General features: G+C 49.3%; 1 protein-coding gene across 1 annotated transcript in view; it reads left to right on the top strand.

The window, feature by feature from the left end:
- ANAPC1 (anaphase promoting complex subunit 1) overlaps nucleotides 1-25,967 on the top strand; it is a 29,604-nt gene extending 3,637 nt beyond the window's left edge. Inside the window, exons 2-47 of the mRNA XM_029961647.1 lie at nucleotides 630-791; nucleotides 941-992; nucleotides 1,563-1,672; nucleotides 1,869-1,951; nucleotides 2,707-2,780; nucleotides 3,037-3,182; nucleotides 3,835-4,055; nucleotides 4,715-4,924; nucleotides 5,211-5,306; nucleotides 5,551-5,641; nucleotides 5,758-5,823; nucleotides 5,978-6,115; nucleotides 6,329-6,469; nucleotides 6,724-6,784; nucleotides 7,055-7,242; nucleotides 7,974-8,048; nucleotides 8,423-8,688; nucleotides 8,935-9,026; nucleotides 9,688-9,836; nucleotides 10,534-10,612; nucleotides 10,692-10,728; nucleotides 10,828-10,898; nucleotides 10,996-11,174; nucleotides 13,238-13,464; nucleotides 14,650-14,768; nucleotides 15,190-15,461; nucleotides 15,973-16,207; nucleotides 17,147-17,238; nucleotides 17,397-17,531; nucleotides 17,656-17,738; nucleotides 17,839-17,917; nucleotides 18,480-18,554; nucleotides 19,077-19,153; nucleotides 19,318-19,408; nucleotides 19,524-19,577; nucleotides 19,825-20,018; nucleotides 20,252-20,338; nucleotides 20,826-20,943; nucleotides 21,589-21,666; nucleotides 22,028-22,095; nucleotides 22,915-23,053; nucleotides 23,568-23,654; nucleotides 24,113-24,208; nucleotides 24,301-24,499; nucleotides 24,997-25,131; nucleotides 25,679-25,967. Coding sequence (XP_029817507.1) covers nucleotides 630-791; nucleotides 941-992; nucleotides 1,563-1,672; nucleotides 1,869-1,951; nucleotides 2,707-2,780; nucleotides 3,037-3,182; nucleotides 3,835-4,055; nucleotides 4,715-4,924; nucleotides 5,211-5,306; nucleotides 5,551-5,641; nucleotides 5,758-5,823; nucleotides 5,978-6,115; nucleotides 6,329-6,469; nucleotides 6,724-6,784; nucleotides 7,055-7,242; nucleotides 7,974-8,048; nucleotides 8,423-8,688; nucleotides 8,935-9,026; nucleotides 9,688-9,836; nucleotides 10,534-10,612; nucleotides 10,692-10,728; nucleotides 10,828-10,898; nucleotides 10,996-11,174; nucleotides 13,238-13,464; nucleotides 14,650-14,768; nucleotides 15,190-15,461; nucleotides 15,973-16,207; nucleotides 17,147-17,238; nucleotides 17,397-17,531; nucleotides 17,656-17,738; nucleotides 17,839-17,917; nucleotides 18,480-18,554; nucleotides 19,077-19,153; nucleotides 19,318-19,408; nucleotides 19,524-19,577; nucleotides 19,825-20,018; nucleotides 20,252-20,338; nucleotides 20,826-20,943; nucleotides 21,589-21,666; nucleotides 22,028-22,095; nucleotides 22,915-23,053; nucleotides 23,568-23,654; nucleotides 24,113-24,208; nucleotides 24,301-24,499; nucleotides 24,997-25,131; nucleotides 25,679-25,794 — 5,643 coding nt within the window. The 3' untranslated portion in view covers nucleotides 25,795-25,967. The remainder of the gene's footprint in view (nucleotides 1-629; nucleotides 792-940; nucleotides 993-1,562; nucleotides 1,673-1,868; nucleotides 1,952-2,706; nucleotides 2,781-3,036; nucleotides 3,183-3,834; nucleotides 4,056-4,714; nucleotides 4,925-5,210; nucleotides 5,307-5,550; nucleotides 5,642-5,757; nucleotides 5,824-5,977; nucleotides 6,116-6,328; nucleotides 6,470-6,723; nucleotides 6,785-7,054; nucleotides 7,243-7,973; nucleotides 8,049-8,422; nucleotides 8,689-8,934; nucleotides 9,027-9,687; nucleotides 9,837-10,533; nucleotides 10,613-10,691; nucleotides 10,729-10,827; nucleotides 10,899-10,995; nucleotides 11,175-13,237; nucleotides 13,465-14,649; nucleotides 14,769-15,189; nucleotides 15,462-15,972; nucleotides 16,208-17,146; nucleotides 17,239-17,396; nucleotides 17,532-17,655; nucleotides 17,739-17,838; nucleotides 17,918-18,479; nucleotides 18,555-19,076; nucleotides 19,154-19,317; nucleotides 19,409-19,523; nucleotides 19,578-19,824; nucleotides 20,019-20,251; nucleotides 20,339-20,825; nucleotides 20,944-21,588; nucleotides 21,667-22,027; nucleotides 22,096-22,914; nucleotides 23,054-23,567; nucleotides 23,655-24,112; nucleotides 24,209-24,300; nucleotides 24,500-24,996; nucleotides 25,132-25,678) is intronic.
- The last annotated feature ends 1,070 nt before the right edge of the window (nucleotides 25,968-27,037 follow it).

Genomic DNA, 27,037 nt, shown 5'->3' with positions numbered 1-27,037 from the left:
CACCGCGTGGCTCCGAGCCCCGTCCGAGGGATGCGGCGGCCACTGCTCCTCTGGGCAACCTGTGCCGGGGCTTCACCGCCAGAATAGGGAAGAGTTCCTTCCCGATATCCCATCTGTCCCTGCCCTCTGGCAGTGGGAAGCCATTCCCCCTTGGCCTGTCCCTCCATCCCTTGTCCCACGTCCCCCTCCATCTCTCCTGGAGCCCCTCTAGGCACTGGAAGGGGCTCTAAGGTCTCCCTGGAGCCTTCTCTTCTCCGGGTGAACACCCTCTGTGATGCAGACCGAGCCTAAGATTGGATCTATCCACACCCCAGCTGCTCTCTGAGAAGGAGTTTAGGAAAGAAGGGGATTCACTCTGAATGTCATGGCTCAACACAGGGTCTCTCTTATCTGTTCCTCCCTTTCATATCCTTGGCTTCCATAGAAATCACTCTAAATGGATTCTGATTGTCCCTTATCAGGAATCACAGATTGGCTTGGGCTTCAGGGACCTTAAAGCCCATCTAGTTCCAGCCCAGGTTGCTCCAAGCCCCATCCAGCCTGGCCTTGGACACTCCCAGGGATGGAGCATCCGCAGCCTCTCCCGGCAGCCCGTGCCGGCTTCTCCTTACCAAGCCCCCGTTTTCCAGGAAAGCTGGCAGCTGAGGAAGGGCGTCAGCGATGTGGGGGAGGAGGTGGACTACGACGAGGAGCTGTACGTGGCCAGCAACGTGGTCATCTGGAGCAAGGGCAGCAGGAGCCAAGCGTCCGCCGTGTACAAGGCGTTCACCGTCGACAGCCCCGTCCTGCAGGTGTGGGAACCCGGGAAGAGGGAGGCTGAGTGTGAATCCAGGTGGTGTTTTGGTTGGGGTTGTTTTGGGAGATAACCGGGAAGACGACCTCGTGTGGGGAGCGTCGGCTCGTTTGGGGTTAATTAATTGGTCTCTGCGTTGGGTTTCAGGCCCTGTGGTGCGACTTCACCGTCCCCCAGGAAAAATCCGAAAAGGCTGATGGTGAGTGTCCTGGGCAAATGCTTGGAATCGTGGAATTGCTTGGGTTGGAAAAGCCCTCCGAGGTCACCCAGTCCTACTGTTCCCCCAGCACTGCCAAGCCCACCACTAACCCATCCAGGTGGGTTTTAAACCCCTCCAGGGATGGGGACTCCACCACTGCCCTGGCAGCAGCAGTGCTAGGGCTGGACAGCCCTTTTGGGGAGGAATTTTCCCAATATCCAACCTAAACCCCCCCTGGCACAGCTTGAGGCCGTTTCCTCTCACCTGTCCCTTGTTCCCTGGGAGCAGAGCCCGACCCTCACCTGGCCCCACCCTCCTATCAGGGAGTTGGAGAGAGTGAGAAGGTCCCCCCTGAGCCTCCTTTTCTCCAGGCTGAGCCCCCCCAGCTCCCTCAGGGATTCCTTGTCCCCCAGACCCTTCCCCAGCTCCATTGTCCTCCTCCAGACACGCTCCAGGAGCTCATTCACCAAGCCTTGCTATGTTAAAAGCTTACTTCTTGTGTATGAGGGGTGTCTGAAAAAGGGAGGAACTTCACTGTGTAATTGTTTTTTCCTTTCTTTCCCCTCCCAGTTTCGGGTAGTGAGGAAACAGTAGAGAAGTGTATCTGCATTTTGCAGAATTCCTGTATAAACGTGCACAGCATGGAGGGGAAGGATTACATTGCAGCTTTGCCTTTCCAGGTGAGTTCTCTCCTACTTTTTGTCCACACAAATGCACCCTTTTGGTTCATAAATGGCTCTGATTTATGTTCTCCTGCTCTCAAGAAAAAACCCAAACATCTCATTTTGCTGTAAAATCCTCAAACATAACCAATATAGAAAATACTTGATTTTTTTTTTCTTCACCATAAATCTATTTATCATCATTATTTTATAGGTTGCAAACGTCTGGCCAACAAAATATGGTTTGTTATTTGAGCGCAGCAGTTCTTCCCACGAGGTGCCTCCAAGCCCACCCAGGTATGGGATGAGGGGTCTGGGTTGTTTCCTGATAGATAATCTAATTATTAATCTAATTATTCCTGTTGGATAATCTGATAAGGAGTGGACTTGTGAAAGGAGCTGTGTGTTTGTGATGGGAAAAGGTGGGATCAGGTGAAAAAAGAGGAAGCGGTGGCTGCTCCATCCCTGGAAGTGTTCAAGGCTGGATGGGGCTTGGAGCAACCTGGGGTAGTGGAAGGTGTCCCTGCCCTCCATGGCAAGGAGTGGAACTGGATCATCTTTAAGGTCCCTTCCAACCCAAACCATTCTGGGATGTTGATGTGATTCCTCCGGGCTTTTTATCCCATCCCAGCGATCCTGAGTGAGAACGCCCAAAATGGAGTGTTAAGAATTATTTGGGAGTGGGAATAGGATCTGGGAGGCACAAAATGGGTGTCACCGGCCTGATTTCATTAAGGTTCGTCCTGGGAATTGATTCCAGGCTGTGATGGTTGGGGAAGACTCACTGAGGGGTTGTCATTGAGACATTTTCTATCAGCTGCAGGATCCCAGTCCCTGTGGAAGCCCTCTGTGGATCCCAGAGCAAGCAGTTGGACTGTATGGGTTTTATGTGTCCATCCCAGGCACTTGAGATTCTGTAGTACCCAGCTGGGATTAGGAACAGAGGCCCTGAAAAGGTCGAATCTGCTCAGTTAAACCAGCAAGCTTCTGGGAATGGAATAGATGTCCCTGCTGTCAGATTCCAGGCTCTGATCTGTTTGGTTTCTCCCTAGGGAGCCTTTGCCCACGATGTTCAGCATGCTGCACCCCTTGGATGAGATCACTCCTCTTGTCTGGAAGTCTGGAGGTATTTTCGCACCTTCAGGGGTGTCCCTGGAGTCCCTCAGGGTGGGATCAAATCTCAGCGTGTGCCTTGAGCATTTTCTGTGTTAAAAAACATGGAAATAATCACCTCCAAGTGACAAGTTAAAGCTGCTTCATGGGCAGGGAAACTGTTAGGAACAAAGCCCGGATGGTGGAGGGAAGAGGGTGTGGAAAATGCTCGTGATACTGTTACAGAAACAATCCTTCTGCCCTGACCGGAGCTAACTCCTGTTTCCCAGGTGTGTTTGGATCTTCCAGGGTGCAGTACGTGGCTGACCACACCCTGAGGATCGTGTTCCTCAGCTCTGACCCTTCCATTGTGATGACCTACGACACTGTGCAGAGCTTACACACGGTCTGGGCTCTCCGGAGGGTGAAGCCAGAGGTACCAATCCCACGTGGACTAAGTATCACTATAAAAACCCCTGTGTATTTCCATTTCCTGGGTGTAAGAAGCCCCTGGTACTTGTGATTTGTTTGATTTATAAGAGTAAGGTGTTTGTTGGGGATGGTTGTTTTATTTTTCAAGTAGTTCCTTGCGTGGGTTTGCCTGGAGCACAGCCAGGGAAGTCACATGATGGTGATGGTCATGGATCATGCAGTAATTAACATATTATTCCATACATTGGAAGGTTTGGACTCCAAACTGTTGTGTTCTGTAAGAAAAGTGGGAAATAACTTAGTGGGAAGTAACTTAGTGCCGTGAAAACTCATTACTGTGAGGCTGGTGGGGTTGCCCAGAGAAGCTGTGGCTGCCCCATCCCTGGAAGTATCCAAGGCCAGGTTGGGCAGGGCTTGAAGCAACCTGGGATAGTGGAAGGTGTCCCTGCCCATGGCAGGGGTTGGACTGGATGGGCTTTAAGGTCCCTTCCCACCCAAACCTCTCTGGGATTCTATGAAAACCATTGGAGCAGTTTCTGTGGGAGTGGGAGAGTGTCGTTGGCAGGAATAACTCTGTAGGCTGAGCACCTTCCTAGGCAGAAATTAACACCCAGCTGATGGAAAAAGCTCCTCCTGCCTGTTGGTTTGTGCCCCAGGAGCAGAGCATGGTGCTGAAGTTCCCGGAGCAGGTGGGCACTCCCCAGCACACGGCCACCAACAGCTCCCTGACCGCCCACCTCCGAAGCTTCTCCAAAGGAGACTCCCCTGGGGGCTCCCCTTTCCAGAACTACTCGTCCATCCACAGCCAGAGCAGATCCGGGTCCTCTCCCAGCCTGCAGTCCCGCTCCCCAACCATCTCCAACATGGCTGCCTTGAGGTGGGCACTGCACAGCACATCCCAAAGGATGGCAGCCAGGGAATTCCGCGCACATCTGGGTTTGCTGCTTGTCTTTCTCTGCCCTTAGAAGTCTGTCCTTCCGAGGTGCAGGTGCCTCTTGTGTTGCAGCACCTGAAAACCCTCTTGGAATCCTCTTGCTGTGCCATTATCCCGACAGCACAGCAGGATAATCCTGTGCAGGAGCCAGGGAGGCTGTTCTGTCACGACACAGCCGGTCTGTCAGGGAGTCAGGGAATATCTGCAGGTCCCAGGAGTGGGTTTGGGTCACTTTTCTAAAGAAAGCCACAATTGGAGGGAAGAGGTTGGGAGAGATTTTTCATGGAATGGACCATGCATTGAAAAAAGTTGGGTTTCTTCCTCCTGAAATCTCATCTGTTAGATTCTGGCAGGGATGACTGGAAATTAATTGGAGAAATAGTTTCACGTGCTGGGATGTGTGTTGGTAAAGGAATCTAACATTAAACTAGTTACTAGTTTAGGGTGGGATTTTGTTGCTTTTCAAAGTCAGGGTGTGAGCTCCCCGGGATTCTGCCCCTGATAGTAAAAATCCACTTTCCAGCCACGTCCTGTGTCTTTTGATCCTGTCCCTGATTTTGAAGGTCCTCTTTCCAGCCGTGTCCTGTGTCTTCCCCTTGCAGCCGCTCCCATTCCCCAGCCCTGGGAGTCCATTCCTTCTCGGGAGTGCAGAGGTTCAACTTTTCCAGCAGTGCCCAGTCCCCGAAGAGGCACAGCCTCCCCCACTCCCCAAACAGCGCTTCCAACGACTCCTTCCTCGTGCCAGAAACAGAGCCCATCGTTCCCGAGCTGTGCATCGACCACCTGTGGACAGAGACTGTCACAAACATGAGGTCAGGAGCTTGTGTTGGGATGGGAGGGATTCCCGTGGCGGGAAATGGGGAATAAAGGGAAATCACAGCTTGTTTCTGCAGGTGGAGCCTCCTTAGGGTAGATTTGTGGATTGTACTTCCTGATTTTTTTTGGGGAAATGATGCTCCCTAAGTGCCTGGCTCCCTTCCAAAGAGAAATGGGCACTTGGAGCAGTTTTGCCTGGTTATTCCAGGCCCTCTGGATTGGTTTCCTGAGGTCTCTAAAGCCAAGCAGGTTCTAAACTGGTCCTTGTGTCTCTTTTGACAGAGAGAAGAATTCCCAAGCATCCAAAGTGTTTATTTCCACTGACCTTTGTGGGCAGAAGTTCTTGTGCTTTTTAGTGGAATCCCAGCTCCAGCTGCGGTGAGCATTCCGACCTCGGGGGCAGGGGGAGCACTCTGGGAATTACCAGCTGGAAGTACAGCAGGGCTTTTAATTGGACTAGAAAAGTAAAAACAAGCTGACTTATTTTTGGGCAAAGCAAGGGGAAAAGGAACCAGATATTCCACAAAAAATTAACTGCACTGTTTTAAATTCTGCGGTTTCTTTCTGTGACAGCACCCAGGACAATCTTTTTGTGTTTCCTGTTGTTTTCCCTGATCCTTAGGTGTGTAAAATTCCAAGAGAGCAATGATAAGTCGCAGCTGATCTTTGGGTCTGTTACCAACATTCCAGCAAAGGACGCGGCTCCGGTGCAGGTACGTCCCTCCCTGGGGACTGCTCCCCTTGGAATGTCCTGCTGTGACACTTGTCACCCAACTGGAGTGTCCCTAATTAAATATAAGAAGCTGAATGTGCTGCTTGATTGTTCCAGGGCATCGACACACTCCTGGTCCTGGAAGGCAGTGGGAATCTGGTGCTTTATTCTGGAGTGGTTCGGGTGAGCCACAGTTTTCCCATCCCTAATTTGTGTGCAGTGCTGGAAAGGGAGTTCTGTAAAATCAGTGGCACCTTGTGGCATAATTAAATCATCTTTTGGGCTTATTTTCAGCAAAAAAAAATCAACTATTTCTTTTTTTTTTCCCACTAAAAAGGTGGGGAAGGTGTTTATTCCCGGGCTTCCTGCTCCGTCCCTGACGATGTCCAACCAAATGCCTCGGCCAAGCACTCCCTTGGACAGTGTCAGTACTCCATCCAAGCCTTTGAATAAGCACCTGGGGCCCCTGGAAGAGGTAAGGAGTAAGCAAATATTCCTTGGAAAGGATTTAGTTGTAACACCTTCAAACGATTGGTTGATCTTTTAACTTTCAAGGAATCTCTTGGAGCTGAATCTTTTCTTCTCGTTCTGTAAATCCCCTGATTAAACTGTGTTTAAAGAAGATCTGTTTAGTGCTGTTTATTTATTTATGATTTCCATAAACCCAGTCATTTTTACCACTTTTCAGGGTGTGCTTTTGTCACCAGTTCCAGAGCTAAGGGATTCTTCCAAACTTCACGACTCGCCCTACGTCGAGGACTGTACTTTCCAGCAGCTTGGGACTTTCATTCAGGCTCTCAGAGATCCTGTCCACAACAGAGTAACTCTAGTAGGTGTTTTCCTGTCATTCGAGGCCACACTTTGTTAGCAGAGATTATTTCAAGATAATTTCAGGCTCCATTCCAAGAGTTTCACGGAGCTGGCACCTGAGGTTGCAGATCTTCAGTGCAGCGAACAGCCAGGATTTGGGAATATCTTAACACAAAAACTGATTCTGAGTTGGTAGAAAAGGACTCTGCCTTTACTTGGTGCATTTCCCAATTTAACTCTTCCCTTTGTTGATTTTTTTTTTTTTTTTTTCAGGAGCTCAGCAATAACACCATGGTCCGGATCACTATCCCCGAAATTGCCACTTCGGAATTAGGTAGGACTCCAAAGCTTTGCTCTCTGCTATTGTGTGTTTTATTCCTGGGGAAGAGCTGAGATGCCAGTTCAGCAATGAGCAAAAAAAAAAAGGAACATTTTCCCCTGGTTTTGTACCCCACCTCAGCACAGGAACAGCTGTTGGAGGCCGTGTGGCTTTCACTGTGAGTTCTTAGAGAGTTAAAAGCAGGTCCAGTGAGAGGATTGATACATGACGGAACAAATTCCAGGAAAATGCAGCTGCTTTGTTATTTTCCCTCTTTTCCCGCAGTGAGGAGGTGCCTGCAGGGGCTCAAAGCCATCCTGCCCAAGGAGACAGCTGTGCAGGTGCTGGTCAAGTGGTACAACGCCTACAACGCCCCGGGAGGGCCCAGCTACCACTCCGAGTGGAACCTGTTTGTCACGTGCCTCATGAACATGATGGGATACAACACGGAGAGGCTCTCCTGGACACGGAATGTGAGCAGGTTCTTCTGGTTGGCATTGAAGCTGCTGGTAGCTCTTCAAGGTTCCAAATGGTTCAAGAGAGGTGCTGGAGGTTGTGCCTTGTCTTGAATCACAAAGTGCCCTGGAATCAATTCTGAAATGTTTCTGATTTTCGGGTCTGTTGTGCTCTGTAGATTTATAAGGGGCTTGTCTGACCGTGGCAGTTGGTTATAAAAATAAATGATGAATCACAGAATGGGTCAGGTTGGAAGGGACCACAGTGGGTCATCAGGCCCAACCTCTCTGCTCAAGCAGGAGCACATTACACAGGATTGTATCCAGATGGTTCTTCGAAATCTCCAGTGATGGAGACTCCACAACCTCTCTGAACAATCTGTTCCAGTGCACAGTAAAGAAGTTCTTCCTCATGTTCAGGTAGAACTTCAGTTTCTGCCCATTGCCTCTTGTCCTGTTAGCTGGCACACTCCAGCTCACACCCAACACCAATGCATTAAAGATTTGGTTCATCTAATCCACATTAAATTTACTCTCATTTTGAACACAGATCACAGCTCAGATTGTTGTTTCCTAAAGAGGATTTTGAATTCCAGTGTCTATGGGTTCTTTCCCAGCAAAGTCTAGAAGTACCTCGAGTTATGTCATGTTGTGCTTGGTTTGAATTCAGGTTTTATGATCAGTGATTCACTTAGGAAATCTTGGGAGTGTCACAGCTGAGCTGTTTTTGCTCCTTTTATTTCTTGCAGCTCGATTTTGAAGGATCACTTTCCCCAGTCATTGCTCCAAAGAAGGCAAGGCCCTCAGAAACAGGGTCAGATGAGGTAAGAAAAGGTTCTCTCTTACGAGTAGGGGGCAGTGGGGTTTGGCGTTGGCTTTTTTTAAAGGCAACACACTCTGCATGTGGAATTTCATCTGAGATGGAAATTTGGGGGAAAGAAAAGTTTTCCAAAGCTGCATCATGTGACCCTGCTTGTCAGGGTTCTCACTTCCAGAGGGAATTAGGATGGACTAAGGAACGAAGGCTTTGATTCTTTTATGGGAAGGATGAACCTTAATCATTGAATCTCCTGTGCAGCACCTTTTCCATCCAACAGTCACATTGGGATCCGTTTTTTTGGAGAAAACTCCTCTGTAGCAGTGCTTTGGTGTTACTTTGCTGGAATCTCTGCCTCTCTTCCCTGTTTCTTTGCTCTAGGACTGGGAATATCTCTTGAGCTCTGACTACCATAGGAATTTCGAGTCTCATCCCGTTGCCAAAGCTTTGCGACTGGACCCCCTGGAAGTTTCCCCTTCCAAGGATGACTTTCCCCAGAGCCTTAGTTTGGACTCCTCCACCCTCCTTTTCAGCCACATTCCTGCCATTTTCTTTGTCCTGCACCTCATCTACGAGGAGCTGAAGCTGAACAGCCTGATGGGAGAAGGGCTCCGCTCCCTCGTGGTTCTCCTGGTCCAGCTGGCCAGGTATGTCCACCTGGAAAACCACAGGGCTGTGCATCATTATCTACATGGGAAATCTGGGAATTGCACAGATTAGAACAGACTTCCCATGTACTAAAGAAGATGAATGTTGAAACCTTTTATTTTTCCTATGACTGATCCTTCCCCAGTAGCACCTACTCCCAAAGGATTCCCGTCCAGGAAGGTGGAGAGTTTGTTGTTTTTTTTTTTTTTCCTCTCCCTCTGGGACTCACCTCTCTGTCATTCCAGGGATTTAAAACTGGAAGCTTACATAGATTATTACTACAGAGATTACCCAGCCCTGGTCAAAACCTCCAGACAGACCTGCATCATTGACCAAGGTGAGTTCAGGAGGATATTCAGTGATATTTGGATATTCCCTTTGGTTTTGATGGTCCCCTGGGGGTTCTGGACTGAAATTAGCCCACTATAGCCATGAGTTGGTGCTTCCAGTGTTTCGTGGGAGCCTCCACAGAGCAATGAATGCTGGTTTCATCTTGGCAAAGTCCCAGCTCAGGCTGGCTGAGAAAATCTCTACCTGTGGGAAAAGCCTGGTAGTGAGAAGTGCCTCTCTTGTGGAAAGTATTGCTGGGCTGGTGGGCTCTCGGTTTCGAGTTCAGAAGAACCAAATCAGAGCTAAACCCACAAAAAATTCACATTAAAATCAGGTCACACCTTGTCTGTGTGTCTGCTTGGTGTCCTGCCAGCTGGATTTTAGGGGTTGTGTAAGAAAAAACTTACCAAAAAAAAAAATCTCCTGGAATTGCTCAGGCTTTGCTACTCGGGTTTGTGGACAAGGAAGGCAAAGAGGTTGTAGCTCAGTTTAGTGCTGTTAACTTCCAAGGCTGTTCCCTATGGCAGGAGGGAGAAATCTGTAAAGTTCTGAGGGAAATGCTGGGGTTTTGTCACTCAGGGAAGTTCTGTAGGGCTTCCTTTGGGAATAATGGGGAATTACTGTGCCTTTGCCCTGAACTCACTGACCTTGCTGTTCATGTGGTTAAGTCCAAACAGGTTTCATGCTCCATCCCTCCTTTTTCTCTGCTGAGCCTCCAAGTATCTTCCAGTGGCTGAGTTCCTGCCTGAAGGGAGAAGGAGTTCAGCCTTATCCCTATTTACCTGGGATCTGTGAACGGAGCAAACTGGTGGTGCTGGTACGTACTGGGGCACAGTGTGCTCTGTTCTGTCAGCACAGCAGCTCTGTGGGCAGGGTTTGCTCCAGCTGGCAGGGAAATATCCCTCATGGAAGCTGAAGTGTTGATCCTGAGGAGAAAAACAAGGAGAAGAGACTCTTATTTTCTCCCTCCTGTGCCTGACCTGCCTGTGCAGAGCTCAGAGTTGGAAGGTCTTCATCAAAAAAACCCCACATTATCTTTTTCTGAGTGTGATTTTTTTCCCCAGCTTCTCTTGTCTGGAAGCATTAAAAAGTAAATGGGGGGCTGATCCCTTGGATTTTGCTGGCTGGAAAGCTGGAGTGGGAACAACTTTTCACTTGGAGCCTCCACAATATCCAAGATGTGGAGGAAACCAAACAGTGTCTATAATAATGTGTGTGTTCTGCAAGAGAAATGAAATGTGAGCAGGACGAGAAGGATGAGTGGGGACACGTTTTATCTCTTCACCTTTGCAGCAGTTATTAGGGAAAATTCAGGATGTCTTTTTTTTCCCCAAACTTTAAATATAAAGCCTCAAAGTTTCTTGTTTGTTTCAATTGTTTCAATCTCCTTTTGCTGACAATAAACCTGCCCTGCTGTGGAGGTTGTATTACAGTTATTTCCTGCCTGTTCTGCTGGGAAGCAAAGCAATACCAGCCCCCAAAATGACCTGTTTTGGTGTCTCTTCCCTGTCCAGAGCGTGGCTCTCTATATCCTTGGGGATGAGAGCGCCGTGGCAAACGAAGCCTCCCATTACTTGTACAAGATCACATCAGGTAAGGACGCCTTGATGCCATCCTAGGATTGTGCTGTGCTTGGAAAAACATGGAATTAATGCAGCCTTGTCTTTCCTAGGCCAACGGAAGCAGCAGATGGAACAGGATGACAATCGGTACGAGGGGTTTTAGTGGTGTTTTGTTGAGTTCTTGGCTTTCTGCTGACTCCTGGACGAGCTTTATTGGCTCCTCCTTAACTCTCCTCCGTTTTCCAGGTGCAGTTTCAAGCACAGCTCATCCGTTTCCAGCCTGGCTGAAAAGTTAGTTCTTTGGATGACAAGTGTCGGTAAGAGCGGAATGAAAATAACATCATAACATGAGATACACTAGCTCCAGCTTTGATCACACAGTCTGTTTGGCTTCTTTTCCCCCTTAATTTTAAGGTTTCACATTGAGAGACCTGGAATCTCTTCCCTTTGGAGTGGCCCTTCCCATCAGGGATGCCATCTACCACTGCCGGGAGCAGCCGGCCTCGGACTGGCCGGAAGCTGTTTGTCTCCTCATCGGGCGCCAGGATTTGTCCAAACAGGCCTGTGAAGGGAACCTGCAGAAGGGAAAATCCGTGAGTGGGGCCACAAATGGGTTTCACAGTCCCGGGGCTTGGGCAGAGCAGCCGGTTCAGGAATTTCAGGGCATCCCAAGGTGTGGAATCGCAACGAGATCGAGGGTTTGCGCACACGAGGGTTTCGATATAAAGTCCAGGATCCAGCACAGGAATAGCTGTGGGAACTCAATATAAAACACATTTTAAACTTAATTCAGGCAAAAAAAAAATTGCCTCCAAACAGATTTTTGCCAAAATGTTTTACCAAGACAATTTTTTTCCCTCTGGAAATTTTTTGCCTCCAGAGCTGTTTGATTCCTCCTCCTCCTCTCGTCCTGTGGTGCTTTGTCCAGAGGCTCTGCCATCAAACCGTGGCAGAGGGAGAAGGAAGTGGGTGTTTCTCAGTCTGGCATCTCCCTCTCCTCTGGAAGAACTGGATTGGGAAATACACCTGCCATATTTCAAGTTTTAGTTACTTTTATCCTGAGGTAAAACGATAAAAAAAAAGCGTGTGGTGTTTTTCTCTTCGGCATTTTCTCCTCTTAGGTGGGAACCATCAGGATCACAGGGAATTTAGTCTTGTTTAAATGTCTTTTATTGGAAGCCAAAAATCTTGTTGAAAGCTGGCATAAAACCACTTCAGGCCAGCAGGTTGTCCATAACTTTTCCCAAAGTCAGGAAGAGGGATTTGTAATCTCAAATACATCTTGGGCGAGATCCTTTTTGCTGTCTTGGCTTTGAAAGGATATTAAAATAATTCCAGTTTTTATAACAGAGGGCTTCACTAATAATTTCACATTAAAAACCTCATTGATTTAGCAGAAAAGTAAATTAACCACGTGTCCAAACTCCCACGTTAAAAGCCCTTTTTGTTTTCTGCTGGTGACGTTCTGCCCAACTGAAACCCTCGCGGATCACAAAAATGATGATAAATTTGATTTTATCACTGACTTTATAACAATGCCTCGAATAGGTGTTGCCTTAAAAGGGCAAAGTGCTCTTCAAACCCCAAATTGTTTGTCATTTCTCGGGAGGGCAGGGTGGAGTTTCCTGTTTCAGAACGGACGCTGGGTGGTGCAGTTATGAATTGAGATTTACTGTGTATTTATCAGAAGAAATTGGGTTTCATTCATCTGCTCCACATTTATTTGCCTTCCTGGGGGTCATGTGTTCCCAGAGAGCCACGGGCAGCCGTTCTTTCTGGTCCCCTGCATCACTTGGGTGATGAGAAGGAACAGGAGAGCAGAGTTTTAAGAGAGGATTTCTTAAATCTTGCGTGGGAAGAGGGTTTGCCAACAACTTTGGGGCTGTTCTAGTCATGTAGCTCTGATGGTGAAGCCCAGGTTGGCTGACAGCAACAAATATTTGGAGTTTTCTGCTGGGCAGGCTGTTTGTTTTAATAGGTAACCTGCTTTCCCAAGGTTGTTGCAGAGAGAATCCAGATGGAAGCTCTGATTGATGAAAACATCCACGATTAGAAAAATAATGCAGGTTTCTTGGGCAGCACCTGCAGAACAGAAGATCTGACTGGGCTAGTCCCAAACTGGGCTAGTCCCAAACTGGGCTAATCCCAAACTGGGCTGATTGTGGAGGGAAAAATTCTTTCCAGTTGCTCTGAAACAAGAAAGAGTTTGGAAAGAACGAGAACTATGTCCCATGTCACCTCCTCAAGCTCAACCCGGTGGTCCTTGATCTATTTGAGGTGTCGCCTTCTCTTCTCCTGATAGTTCTTTATCCCATTTCCATGGGCAAAAGTACTTGATTTCCATGGTCAAAAATCCTCCTGGCCTTTGAATTCCTGTAAGGAGCACGTGATTGTGGGAGTATTTGAGGTGGCTCCAAGTTAAGTAGACCTGATCAATTTGAGCCTGAACTGAGCGTTAAGTTAAGCCTGAGTGCAGGACACAGAGAAAAGGGTTGGATTCCATAATCCAGAAGTGGTGTGGATGCTGCACAAACCAGTCCCTTGTATTCACAGACCCATCTCGTGGTCGTGCTGGGGTGAGTTCAGCCCGTGGTGCTGGTATTTCCAGCCCTGGAATCATGTCCTTCCCTTTCCTTCCTTCCCCTCTCCCTCGCAGTCCATGGGCTCGGTGCTGTCCTCGGACATCCCCTCCGCGGCCGAGTCGGAGGAGGACGAGGACGGCATGAACGACATGAACGAGGAGGTGATGTCCCTGATCTGGAGCGAGGATCTGAGGGTGCAGGAGGTGAGGAGGCTCCTCCAGACCGCCCGGCCCGTGCGGGTCAACGTGGTGCAGATGCCGGAAGCGAGCGACCACGAGTACATAGAGGAGAAGGAAAACCGGTAAAGGAGCGTGGAATCGTGGAATGCCTTGGGCTGGGAGGGACCTTAAAGCTCATCTCGTTCCATCCCACTTCCACCAGACCAGGTTGCTCCAAGCCCTGTCGATCCTGGCCTTGGAACTCTCTCTGTTTCCAGCTGTTTCTCATTAATTTGGCTCTGAAAAGATTGTCTGGGTGTTTTCGGTGGCTCAGAGTTAAGTGGATCTGAACAGGGCAATATTAGGACTCATAGAAAAGGGTTGGATTTCATAATCCAGGTCGTTGGAGCTCCATGAACATCAGAGCTCTGCTGTGTGTGAGTTGGAGGGCCCCTGGGATCAGCAGCAGATGGGAAAGACAGTGAGTCTCAAACCCAAACAGTTGGGATCAGTTGGGGGTTGAAAGCAGCTTGTAGCACTTTTTTTCCCACCTAAAAGATGTGATATATAAGCAGGACCTGCTCTGTGGAGAAGAAAACATCATCCATCCCCTGCCTAAAGCTGGAGAACACTTTGTTCAGGGCTGGTCTTGGCTCAGGGGACCTCGTTAATTCTGCACAAAACACACTCAGTGTCCCATCCCTCTGTCTTTTGAAACCTCCTGTGCCCAGTGGCCTTGTGATTGTCCCCCATCCTGCTTTTTTAATCACTAATTTTGGGGGTGTTAAAAGTATCTTCTTTAAAAAGAAAACAGAGAAAAAAAGCTAATTTCAGGACACAATTAGCAGGCAAAACCTTCTACAGGAGTAGGAATTTATCAAATTATTGTGTGAGCTACCAAGCTGAGTAATCTGACGAGTCTAGAAAGTGTTTCCAGAGTAAATCATAGAGAACTGTGGTCAGGGTTCTTGGAAGCACCTTATGAACTCTCTACGTGGGTTTTACACCAGTCATAGCAAGATCCCACCAGCTCTGGTTGGCTTTCTCCTGTCACCTCACCTCTGATATGGCTGGGAAATGTCCACAGCAGAGGTTGATTTAAGCAGCTTTAGGGCAAATTGGTGGCAAGTTTCAACGAGGTGTCAGTAAAATGTGTCTTTGAGATTAATCTTGTGAAGACCAGAGGGTGGGGTCAAAAGAAAGAGGGAAGACTCGGGGGGAAAAAGTGGTTCTGTCCCGTGCCTGTTGCCTGGAGGTCTGTTTTGTGCTGTGTAATTGGAAAAGTTCTCCGTGCTGAGCACTTGGCTTTGGTTTCATGTGCCCACCAGGTTGTTACAGCTGTGCCAGCGAACCATGGCACTCCCAGTGGGGCGAGGAATGTTCACCTTGTTCTCCTACCACCCCGTTCCAACGGAGCAGTTGCCCATCCCGAAGCTGAACCTCACCGGTACGTGGGTCAGTGGTTCCTTCCCGACCAATCCAGTGTTTCACAGATGGCTGGAGATTCTTTCAGTGGTTATCCCATTTCCTTCTGAACTTCTGAATTTTTGTAGCATCTCCTGTGCTTTTCTGCAGAGAGTTGCGTGGCCGAAGTGTGATTTTTGTGATGTGGCAGCTCTTGGGGTTTGAATCAGTGTTTTTTGTTACCAAACACTGAGACCTGACATCAGGTGCACTCTGAGAAACACAGGGAAGTGAAAAAATTAGTGCTGGAGCCACAAAGGACAGAGATCCTGGGAAGTTGCTGTTTGATCTGTGCTGTCCTGGCGTTCCTGAAGGCACCGGAGGGCGACTCTGATCGGAGCCGTTCCCTCCCTTGGCTGGTTTGGATGTTCCTGGTTGCTGTTAACTCCCTCTCTCCTCGGCAGGCCGTGCCCCTCCCAGGAACACCACCGTGGATCTGAACAGTGGGAATATCGATGTGCCTCCCAACATGGCTTGCTGGGCCAGCTTCCACAACGGGGTGGCCGCCGGCCTGAAGATCGCTCCCGCTTCCCAGATAGACTCCGCCTGGATCGTCTACAACAAGCCCAAAATTGCAGAGCTGGCCAACGAATACGCAGGATTCCTCATGGCCCTGGGCCTCAATGGGCACCTCACCAAACTGGCCACGCTCAACATCCACGACTACTTGACAAAGGTGAGGCCTTCTGGAGAAATCCCTGTGGGATTTGGGCCCTTCCAGCAGAACGAGAAGGAAAAACCAACAGGTTTCTCTTGAACCACTGGGGTAGAAGTTTTCCTGCTGTGGGAGGATAGCAGAGTGGCTGCATGTTAGTGGTTGTGGTGCAGGACTGAGGATGGTTTGGGCTGGAAGGACCCTTCCTCAACACGAGGAAGAACTTCTTTCCATGGGGGGAGCAGAGCACTGGGACAGCTGTCCAGGGAGGGTGTGGAATCCAAACCTACCTGGCCTCATTCCGGTGTCACCTGCTCCGGGTGGACTGGGTGATCTCCAGAGGTCCCTTCCAACCCTAAATATTCTGGGATTCCCTCAAATTAAGAAACTTCACTTCCACTCAGCCATTTTCAGCAATTCCATCACTAGGCCCTTCCCACGGTGCACAGCCCTTTGGGATATGGGAGTGGGTCCCTGGGACAGGCGTTTTCCCATCTCTGAAGGTTCCTGGCGTCCCTGTTCCCTCCCCCAGGGCCACGAGATGACCAGCATCGGGCTGCTGCTCGGCGTGTCCGCCGCCAAGCTGGGCACCATGGACATGGCCATCACCCGCCTGCTGAGCATCCACATCCCCGCCCTGCTGCCCCCCACCTCCACCGAGCTGGACGTGCCCCACAACGTGCAGGTGGCCGCTGTCATCGGGATAGGCCTGGTCTACCAGGGCACGGCCCACAGGCACACGGCCGAGGTGCTGCTGGCAGAGATAGGTGGGTTCCAGCATCGGGAAAAACGGGATGAGCACCGGGAAGGGGCACCGGGGAGCTTGGAAGGATTGGTTTGTACCTCCTGCCTCTGGTTTTGCAAACCTGGTGGGCCTGTTTTCAGGGGAGCAGGAGCTCCTGTGAGCTGTTTGAGCGGCGTAAAACACTCATTAGGGTGTGGAATCCAAACCTACCTGGACTCATTCTGGTGTCACCTGCTCCAGGTGGCTCTGGACTGGGTGATCTCCAGAGGTCCCTTCCAACCCTAAATATTCTGGGATTCCCTGAAATTAAGAAACTTCACTTCTGCTCAGAGATTTTCAGCAGTTCCATCACTGGGCCCTTCCCGTGCATAGCCCGTTGGGATGTGCGAACGGATCCCTGGGACAGGTGTTTTCCCATCTCTGGGAAAACCTGGGAATTTTGGTGTTCTGAGTTCCCCTGCTTGGAATTTTAAGGTTTTTTTAACCACCAGTCTGGCTCTGAACAGCAGATTTGGGATCTCAGTTGCGTCCTCCTTCTGTGCACGTCCTGATTTTTATTTGTAACGGCCTTTATCCATGTTTTTATATGGAGCTTTACTGGGAGACTCTGTGGTTTATTAAATAGGGAATGGGATGAATCTTAAGGGTGCAATTGTTATGCTTTTGGTAATTAGGGATGTGCAGTCTCTTTTAGCAGCAGCATTTGGACAAGTCCAGGGATCTTAAAGCGTTGGCATACTCACCATGTCTCTGAACTCCAGCCACAACATTTAGGAGGGGGTTGCCATTTAGGGATGGATGGATAGATAAAGTGCCAGTTCCTTGGAATTCCACTGAGGGCTTTCTTGAGAAGGGGCAGATATTTTTTCCCTCCTCTCATTAGGAACGTAGCTCTTAATTAAACCACTGTTTGCTCAGCTGGAGTTTTAAAAGATGGATTTTGCCGGTTTGTTTTCTCCAGGGCGTCCCCCCGGGCCAGAGATGGAATATTGCACCGACAGGGAGTCCTATTCCCTGGCATCTGGGCTGGCCCTGGGCATGGTGTGCCTCGGGGTAAGTCAACTGCAATTAGCAGAACGCTCGTTATCCATTGGGATGGGATTGTAGGAGCTGTTTCACCCCTGACTCCCGGCTGCCGTGGGCCAAGAGCAGGGGGTTTTCTCCTCAAGGAAGTCACTCCCATGTTTTTCCTTCTCCTCTCTGCTCCTCAGCACGGCAGTAACCTGATAGGGATGTCAGACCTCAACGTTCCCGAGCAGCTCTACCAGTACATGGTCGGGGGCCACCGGCGATTCCAGGCGGGAATGCACCGGGAGAAGCACAAGTCTCCCAGTTACCAAATCAAGGTGCGTGCTGCTGACTTTGGTGGAAGCCTGAGCAGTGTCTCAAGCCCTGGGTGACTTTGGGAGCGCACACACCCGGCTGGGGTCATTCCCTTCCCACCTGGAGGTGTTCCCTGTGCTTCCACAGGAAGGCGACACCATCAACGTGGACGTGACGTGTCCCGGTGCCACCCTGGCGCTTGCCATGATCTACCTGAAGACCAACAACAGGTATGGACCTTGGGATTGCTGCTCTTTGAACCGCTGTGGTGTTGGCTCTGCCCTTTGGGAATTGCTGGGGTGTGACCTGTTCCTTCGCCGTGCTCCGCAGATCCATCGCGGACTGGCTCAAAGCCCCGGACACCATGTACCTGTTGGACTTTGTAAAGCCAGAATTCCTTTTGCTGAGGGTAAGATTTCCTTTGGTTTCGTTCCTCAGTCCGTTTAACCGGTGGGTTTTTTTAATTCCAGCCCTTATTCCCATCACCAAGAATCCCTGGGATCACTGGTCTCCCCTGTTGCTCTCCAGCCCAGCTCACCCCTTCCAGCAATTTCTCCTTGTGCTAAGGCAGCTTCCTTGTCATCCAGCACAGAATTCAGGGAGAAATATTTGAAAGACACATTTTATGTGCAATGTTAAATTTTTGGGTGCATTTCTATAGCTTTTCCCAATGTTACAGATAAATGGAGTTAGAAGTACGTAGGGAATTTTCATCTTGCCCTTGCAAGGATTTCTTCTGGGGTTTCTTTTTTCTGGAAGCAGAATTTGCACATCTTATAATAAAAGCTGTTTTCTCATTTCTGATATGAATAATAAAAAATTTAAAAAAAAACCAAACAAAAAAACCTGTGGAGAACAGGCAGCTGGATTGTCTGTTTTTTGGGATGGAGTAAGGACATGAAAAAATACCATTGTTGTTTGTGTGGTTGGGGTTTTCCTTCCCTATGTTTTGGCTTTCTCCCTTTTTTCAGACCTTGGCTCGGTGCCTGATTTTGTGGGATGACATCCTGCCCAACTCCAAGTGGGTCAACAGCAACGTGCCTCAAGTAGGTGTTTGTTTATGTTTGGGGTCTTTTGCTTCCCAGTTTTCCACCTTCCCAGGGTTGTTCCGGATGGGAACAACTCCGTGGCCACGTGAGGTGCACAAGGAAATGTGCATTAACAGAGGTGCCATTGGATCCCTGGAGTGTTTTGGGAGTACTGGGGACTGGAAAGAAGGGGATTGAGGAGGGATGTGACTGTTCAGGACAGAAAGTGATGTCAGGGAAAGGAAGGGATTAAACTTTTCCCCACATTGCCCAGGAAAGAAGCCGAGTGCAAAACAGCTGCATTAGGAGTAACTTCTCAACAGTGAGATCAGTGATATTCCAAGATATTGAATGGAATTTTTAAGACCAAATTAGATCAATACCTCTGAGAAATACAGGGTGCTGACCTGGGAAGAAAAACCCAACAGCTTTTACGTACCTGTGCCGCGGATTTGTTTTATATCACTTCGATGGGCCAGAATTTCAATTAAAAATAGGTTTTCCCAGGATGAATTTTTTTCCCCTTATGCTTTTTTACAGATCATAAGGGAGAACATTATCTCCCTTCACGCCACGGAGCTGCCTTCCTCCGAAGACCTGAGCTTGGAAACGCTGGCGTGAGTAACATCCAAAAAAAAACCCAAACCTGCAGCCTAATTCTTTTCCTGCAAAAAAAAAAAAAAGCCTTTTTATTTTTTACTGATGGAGGAGTCTGTGGCCCGTATTCCGAGGAGGAGAAGAGAGGGGTGTGTGGTCATTTCCTGTTTGTGTTGTTCCTTAGGCAAGCCCACGTCTACATCATCGCCGGAGCCTGTTTATCCCTGGGATTTCGCTTCGCCGGCTCGGAAAACCTGGCAGCATTTCAGTGCTTGGTAAGGGGAGGGGTTGTGTTTTCCCCTTCCACCTCCAGAGAGCTTTCACTTTTCTCCTTAGGATCTATATTTACATTTAGGATCTGTATTTAGGGTGCGTTTCTTTGCCTTCCAGTACAAATACGCCACAGATTTCCTGAAGTGTTTGTCGGCTCCGACAGCATCCATAGTAAGTCCTTCCTGGTTTTCCTCTCGCTTTGTGCGACACACTTTGATAACCCTCAGCAAAACCTGGATGCAAACAAACCCAGCCCTTTCACCCATTAATTATAGGATGGGAATTACAGGCTGGGAGTCATGTTGAAGGGCTTCGCTGCTTCTCCCTTTGGCTGTGGGTTGTGGTTTCCAAGCTCTGAGGTGGAAAGCAGCGGATCAGCACGACCACAGGAGTAATAAAAGCTCTGCTCTGCTCCCAGACAGGTCACTATAACCTGGAGACGTGCCTGAGTGTCCTGCTCCTGGCTCTGGCCATGGTCATGGCCGGCTCCGGGAACCTCCAGGTCCTTCAGCTGTGCCGTTTCATGCACAAGAAGACGGGGGGAGAGATGAACTACGGTTTCCACCTGGCTCATCACATGGCTCTGGGGCTCCTCTTCCTGGGAGGAGGAAGGTGATTTGCCATTTCCAAAGGCAGGGCTCATCCCTTCTCCCAGTTTCCTTCATTTTCCTGGGTTTTTTTCCCTACATACTGATGCATGAACACATCTTCTGTGACAAAGGAAGTGCCACGGGAATGTTTCTGACTCATAAACTCCTTTCCTCGTCCCTGGGACACCAAAGTGTTTTGAACTCCTGTGTTTTTTAGCAGGGAACCTAAAAGATAATGTTGTTTTCTCCCTACAGATACTCACTGAGCACTTCAAACTCTTCAATTGCTGCTCTCCTTTGTGCCCTGTACCCTCACTTCCCTGTCCACAGCACGGACAACCGGTAAGGCTTTGCTGGGGATCCCGTATCCTTAGGGATTCCTATTTCCCTAGGGATCATGTTTCCTTGAGCTAAACCATCTCCTTACAAAAGACAGATTGTGAGGTTTTACTTAAGTGGTCTGTAAATACATTTTTGGAGGTTTTCCACCAAAGGGAAGTGGAGAACAGAAGAAATGAGTGACAAGTGGTGATCCTTAATCAGAGAGGAAACACCAACAGGTTTCCTGAGGCTGTGCCCCTGTGACTTACCTTCCCACCTGGAAAGATTTTCCTGCAAGATCTCTCCATATATGACCCTTAATCTCTTCTAGTTCCAATCCATTAAGTCCCGGCCTGTCAGTTAACCCACACGTGTTAGAAAACGTAAACCGTGGCCACACATTTCCCTTTAGTTTCACCACCAGCTGGATTTGGTTGTGGAGCCAGGCGTGGTTTGGTGTTTGGGGGTCATTCCCTGCCTGTGCTGAGCTCCTGATTCCCACCCCCAGGTACCACCTCCAGGCCCTGCGTCACCTGTACGTGCTGGCGGCAGAGCCGAGGCTCCTCACTCCCGTGGACGTGGATTCCAACACTCCTTGCTATGCCCTCATAGAGGTGACCTACAAGGTAACGTGGCTGGGAGGCCTTGAGGAAGGCGAGGGAGATGCCTGGACACTGGGATTTACCCCAGTTTTCATCGGTGTGGCCTCCAGGGTTAGGTTGTTTCAAGCTGTGGTAAAGGCGAGCCGGATTCCCTGCAAATAATGGAAGGGTTGGGCTCAACCCACTCCCACCTCACATGTGCTTTGATGGCAGCTGGAGGGCAGAAGAGAAGTCACCACAGTGTCTTCAAAGAGTCAGGGGGTGTCATGGCTGACCCAGGTTCTCCTCCCTTTAAAGAAGGACTTCCAAAGGCACAGGGGTGACTGGAACCACCTGCTTGGGAAAGGACCAAAGGAAGGGTTCCTGGGATTTTCAGGTGGTTCTGGCAAAGAGTTCTCCACGTTCACAGCATACTTTACTTCCCAGACTTTCCCATTTCAGACTTGCCCACGGCTGGGTGTTGATCCATCCGTGGGAAATTGGCTTTGTTCATGTTTCCTGACGTGAAGGGCAGTGCCGAGTTCCGAGTCCTGCATTTACTCAGGGCTCGGGAACAGAAACCCCCCCAAACTGCTGCCAGGGGAGTTGTTCCCCATAAGATGCCCTTTTTCTTCCCTTTTCCCATGACAATGAGCTCTCCTAACCTGGGAATCCTGTGGCATTTTGAAGGGCACCCAGTGGTATGCGGAGGCCACCGAGGAGCTGATGGCACCCACGCTTCTTCCAGAGCTTCACTTACTGAAACAGGTAAAGGAACTCTCCATTTTGATGGAAAACCACCCATTTTTGTGTCACAGAGAGTGCAGGAGCAGAGATTTAGGGATTTTTTGATTCCCTGCCCAATGCTGTCCTGTTGCAATGACTCCAGGGAGTTAAATTAAGCCACGTGCTTCTCTTTGGTCTTGACCAAGATCTTCCAAGATCTGATGGGACAGGGGAGTTCCCTGTGCCAGAAATTTCACTGGAGGAGACACAAAGCTCCTCCTCCTGAATTTTCTGGCTGAGCAGCAGAAAAAGGGCCCAGAAAAAAAAACAACAAACTGTCAAAGCCCCTCTTAATTTAACGCTTCTGTTTCTATTTAATAAAAAAACCTGCTTCTGTTGACAGATCAGAGTGAAGGGACCACGGTACTGGGAATTATTAATAGATTTGAGCAAGGGAACCAATCACCTCCAGTAAGTATTTTTAATGCTTCACCGAATAACGAGCTTGTAGTAATTTTTACTGAATGTTTGGGTTGTTTTTTTTTTTTTTTTTAACCCCTCCCACGGATTAGAAAGAAGCCTGGCTTTGCTCAGGTCTTGCTGCTGTGCATTTGGCAGCACTTTTTTTTTTTTTTTTAAGGGGGGGGAGGTGGGTTTGAAGAAAGAAACTGCGTAGTTGGTTTCGCCTATTGATGTGAATAATTCATGCAAAAAAAACAGGGGGCAGGGGGAAAACCTGATAGTAAAAACCACAGAAATTGGGCAGCGGGATGGAGCAGCACCAGAAAGCAGCTTCGCACTCATGGTTTTGGTTTGGTTTTGAGTGGCTGTGATGTCACGTTTCCCAGACTGTTGGGGCTGTTACTGCTCTGTGAAAATGCTATTTTGCTCGCGGTGCAAAGCACTCACTGTGTTTTTGACACGCTCAGGAGGTGTTGGGCAGCTGTGGGAACCAGAGATTTTACCGGAATACAGGATTTGGGGTGAAATCAGTGTCAGCTTTGCACTTTAACATGGGTGGTAAAGGAAACCGGCTGCGCCTTTGCTCAGCCACGGGGCTCTTTTAGTTCGTTTGAAAGCCATTAATGAACAACTGAATCACATCCAACCTGCCCCTGAACACTTGCAGGAATGGGACTGGCAGGAATGCCCAGCTTCTCTGGGCAGGGTTTAAATAATTAGGACAAAGCCTGAAAGGGAATGTTATTGCCTGGGAGCTGTGGGAGCTCTGTTTGCTCTCCAGGCTGCCTGTCTGTGTCCATTTAAACAAGTCCCATTGTGCTGTTCCAGGTCGATCCTCTCCAAGGGTGGCATCCTGTACGTGAAGCTCAGGGCTGGGCAGCTCTCCTACAAGGAGGATCCCATGGGATGGCGCAGCCTCCTGGCACAGACCGTCACCCACCGCAACTCCGAAGCCCGGGCCTTCAAGGTATCCCTCCTGGAATGGCCTCCTGCCAGGGATACTTCTGTCCATGATGGGCGTGGTCATGGAATCATTTAGGCTGGAAAAGACCTCCAAGGTTGTGGAGTCCAGCCTTTAGATTGTGGAGTCCAACTTTTAGATCACGAATCCAACTTTTAGATCAGGGAGTCCAACCTTTAGATCATGGAATCGAACCTTTAGATCAGGAATCCAACCTTCAGATCATGGATTCCAACTTTTAGATCAGGGATTCCAACCTTTAGATCACAAATCCAACTTTCAGATCAGGAATCCAACTTTCAGATCAGGAATCCAACTTTCAGATCAGGAATCCAACCTTTAGATCAGGAATCCAACCCTTAGATCACGAATTCCAACCTTTGGTGTGGGTTACAACCTTCTCACTCGTGTTTTGGAAGGTTTGGTTATCGATTGCTGCTGCCTTTGTGCACCAAACCAAAAAAGTTCATTTTAAGGGTGTGTTTTAATCTCTTTTTTTTTTTTTTTTTTTATTTCCCAGCCAGAAGCCATCTCTGCTTTCACTTCTGACCCCGCTCTCTTCTCCTTCGCCGACTATTTCTGCAAACCAACTGTGGACATGGGCCAGGTAGGGTGTGTTGGTGGGGACCAACACTTCTGGCGTGGATAAAAGGTAGGGAAAACCTTCACTAAACTCTGGAGCAGAGTCCAGCCCTCCAAGCAGCAGGAACAGGGAATATTCTATGGGATGTTTTGTAACACGAAGGTGTAAAGGGGTGGTGACCCTCTAATTTTTGTTGGTTTGGTATTGGGGTTTGTGTCCCATTCCTTGAGGAATGTGTTTAACAAATCCAAAGTGTCCTGAGGCATTTAGGGGAAGTCAGGGAGGGGTTTGGGTGTTTTGCTTGGAATTTCTTTGCACAGGGTGACTTAAGGGAGGGAATAAAACACAAGCTTAACAATCAAGCTGTGTGGCATCACTGACATCCCAGATTGCTGCGATGTCAGCAACGTGGGGCAACTTCAATGGAAGGAAACACGGGTAGGAACCTGAATAAACCACATCTGACACGTGTCCTTGATCAGAAACAGGAAATCCTGGACCTTTTCTCTTCCATCCTTTACGAGTGCGTCACCCAGGAGAACCCCGAGATGCTGCCCACGTACATCGCCATAGATCAGGTGCAGTCAGCTCACAGTTCTGCTTTAGGGAACGCTTTGGGCCACTTTTTGGGGGGGACAGAGTGTTCACCTTGTGTTTCCCCCTCTCCCAGGCCGTGAGGAGGTTGGAAAGGGGGGAGATGTCGGAGACGTTCGAGCTGTGGCAGATCAAGCTGGTGCTGGAGTTCTTCAGCTCCCGGAGCCACCAGGAGAGGATGAGCAGGAACCCCAACCGAGGGCTCTTCATGAACTCGGAGTTCCTGCCCGTGATGAAGTGCACTATAGACAACACTCTGGATCAGTGGCTGCAAGGTAGGGAGGAGAGCTCTCCAATCCAGCTCTTCATGGAATTCCAGGCTGGTTTGGGTTGGAAGGGACCCTAAAGACCCTCTCATTCCATCCCCTGCCGTGGGCAGGCAGGGACACCTCCCACCAGACCAGGTTGCTCGCCTGGTTCTTGTCTTGCTGATCCAGGTTGGCAAGGGAAAGGCAGGCACTTGGATAAACCACCTTCTTTTCAGTTTGGTTGGAACCATTCCCTGAGGAATTGTGTTTGCCTGTAGCGGTGGGAGGTTTGGTTCACAATTTCCAGAGAAAATGCCTTCCTAATTCTACACTGGGAGAATTTTCTAGGAGGGGTGGCCACAGCAGGGAACAGGGTGTAGGGTGGCCATGGCAGAAGGAAGGAGGTTGGAAAACAGCAAGCCCCCAGCCCACCTCCTGTAGGGAGATGGAGATTTTTCTGCAGAAACCCAGTTTCCTCCACGAAATGCTTCCTGAATTTCCCTGGTGTGCCTTGTGTCTCACAGCTGGAGGGGATGTGTCCCTGCATTCCTACCTGAGCGGGCAGCCCCCAGAGGAATCCCAGCTGAGCATGCTGGCCTGCTTCCTGATCTACCACTCTGTGCCCACACCAGCCCAGCTGGCAGCTGGAGGCTTGGAAGGTGAGTCTGGAGCTGGGATCCAGGGAAATCCTGGCCCCTTTCACTGGGCAGCTTTTCCTCCCTCAGCCCAGCCCGGGATACACCAGTGCTCTGCTCTCCTGAGGAAACTCAGCTGGTCTGCAACTTTGGGAGCTCTGTGCCCTGCTTAGGGCCGTGACAGGAATGTCACCCCCTCCGTGGGGAGAGGGATCTGGGGCTGGAGGCTTCCCAAGGAGTGCCCATCCCAGGAGTCCTGTGCTGGCCACAGCCCTGAGCATACACATTCCTGTGTCTGGGTTTGGATGATTCCAGTCAGATGCCTGCTACACACCTCTCCTCTGGGTGTTCTCTTCGTGTTCTTCTCCCTGATGGAATTTGGTATTTCTTACAGTTTTTATGTAAAAATTGATCTTATAACCAGCATTGCAACCTTGGGATCTCTGGGAAAATGCCTCCGGAGGCTCCACCAAGGGAGCTCTGCTCTATTTGGGGCAGAGCTCTGTTTGGGGCAAATCTGACCCCACTTTTACCTCATTTTCTTTGTCTTGGATGGTTTTTTTTTTTTTAGGGAGCGGGAGCTTCTCGGAGCTGCTGTTGAAGTTCAGGCGGCTGCACATCCCGGTGCGGGCGCTGCTCCGGCTCGCGCCGCTGCTCCTCGGGAACCCCCAGGCCATGGTGCTGTAGGACCACCCCAAACCCGCTTTATTTTGTACCTTCTCAACCACCAAACTCACCCCCAGCCGTGGCGACGGACAGGAGTTATTTATAAATTGTTACCACGAGTGGAAAAAAAAAAAAAAAATTATAAAAGTGAGGTCATAATAAATTTACTTTTGTAACGAAGGGTTGTTTACAAATCTGTCTTTTTTTTTTTTTTTTTTTTTTGTGGGGAATTCTGAGGGGACCTCGGCTGGGAGCTGTGCCTTGTCCTTGTTTTTGTAACCCCTGTGCTTGTGATGGATCTTAATCCGCTTCCACGAGGTCCTGGAGGGTGGAGGCAGCTTGGAAAACTTGCTTTCCCTGGAGCGCTGAACTCGGAGCGGGGCTGGTTCCGTGTTGGTTCTGGTGCTTAATTTGTCGTCAAACAGGTGGAATTCCTCCAAGAAAAGCAGCCAGAGGTTGAGTGATTCTTCAGCCAGAGCCAAGGGGTTGGATCCTGCCTTTTCTGGTTTCAAATTCAATCACATTCCATGGGGGGGTTGTCCTGCTCTCTCCCTTTTTTGTCCCAAACCCTCGAGGAGGGGAGCCAAGGGCTTTTGCAGATGGACAGAGGAAGACAACCAGGGGTCACTAAAAAGAGAACAAAAGTAGAAGAATTTTACAAACCGCATTACTATTACTGAGAATGTGTTTAATGTGTGTTAACTGAGGTTTTCCAGTTGCTTGAGACGTCCTAAAGGAAGCAGAGCCCGTGACAAGTTCCAACCCTCATCCCATTTTTTTTATGCTGTTCAGAAGTTCCATTAATTTAATTGTATTAATTTAATTTAACACACAGGCACCTTCTGTATGTGAGTTCAATAAACGCAGGAACAGAGGGAAAACCACAGGAACTGTGAGGTCTCACACTGTCACCCTGGATGTTCCTTCCCCTGGGAAGTGGGTGCAGCTTGTAGAAGTTGTTTTCTTCCTTCTAAATTGGGGAAAGGGGAAGCATGAAGTGCTCACTCCCCAAAGGGAATGAAACGGAATCCCAGACTGGCTGGGGTTGGAAGGGACCTTAAAGATGATCCAGTTCCATAGGCAGGGACACCTCCCACCAGACCAGGTAGCTCCAAGCCCCACCCAACACTTGCAGGCTTGGGGAATGGGATTTCCCCCTGACTTTTCCCAGGACAAATTTTTTTTTTTGCCTCCTCAAGCCCTTTCCCCAACCCTGGAATGAGCCTCCCAGGTTTATCTCAGCTGGAAAAAGGGGCAGAAAACA

The sequence above is a fragment of the Manacus vitellinus genome, unplaced genomic scaffold, assembly GCF_001715985.3.
Source record: "Manacus vitellinus isolate BGI_N305 unplaced genomic scaffold, ASM171598v3 scaffold_38_pilon, whole genome shotgun sequence".
Lineage (NCBI taxonomy): Eukaryota > Metazoa > Chordata > Aves > Passeriformes > Pipridae > Manacus > Manacus vitellinus.
The sequence above is the reverse complement of the archived record's forward strand: the minus strand, read 5'-3'. Positions and strand labels throughout refer to the sequence as shown.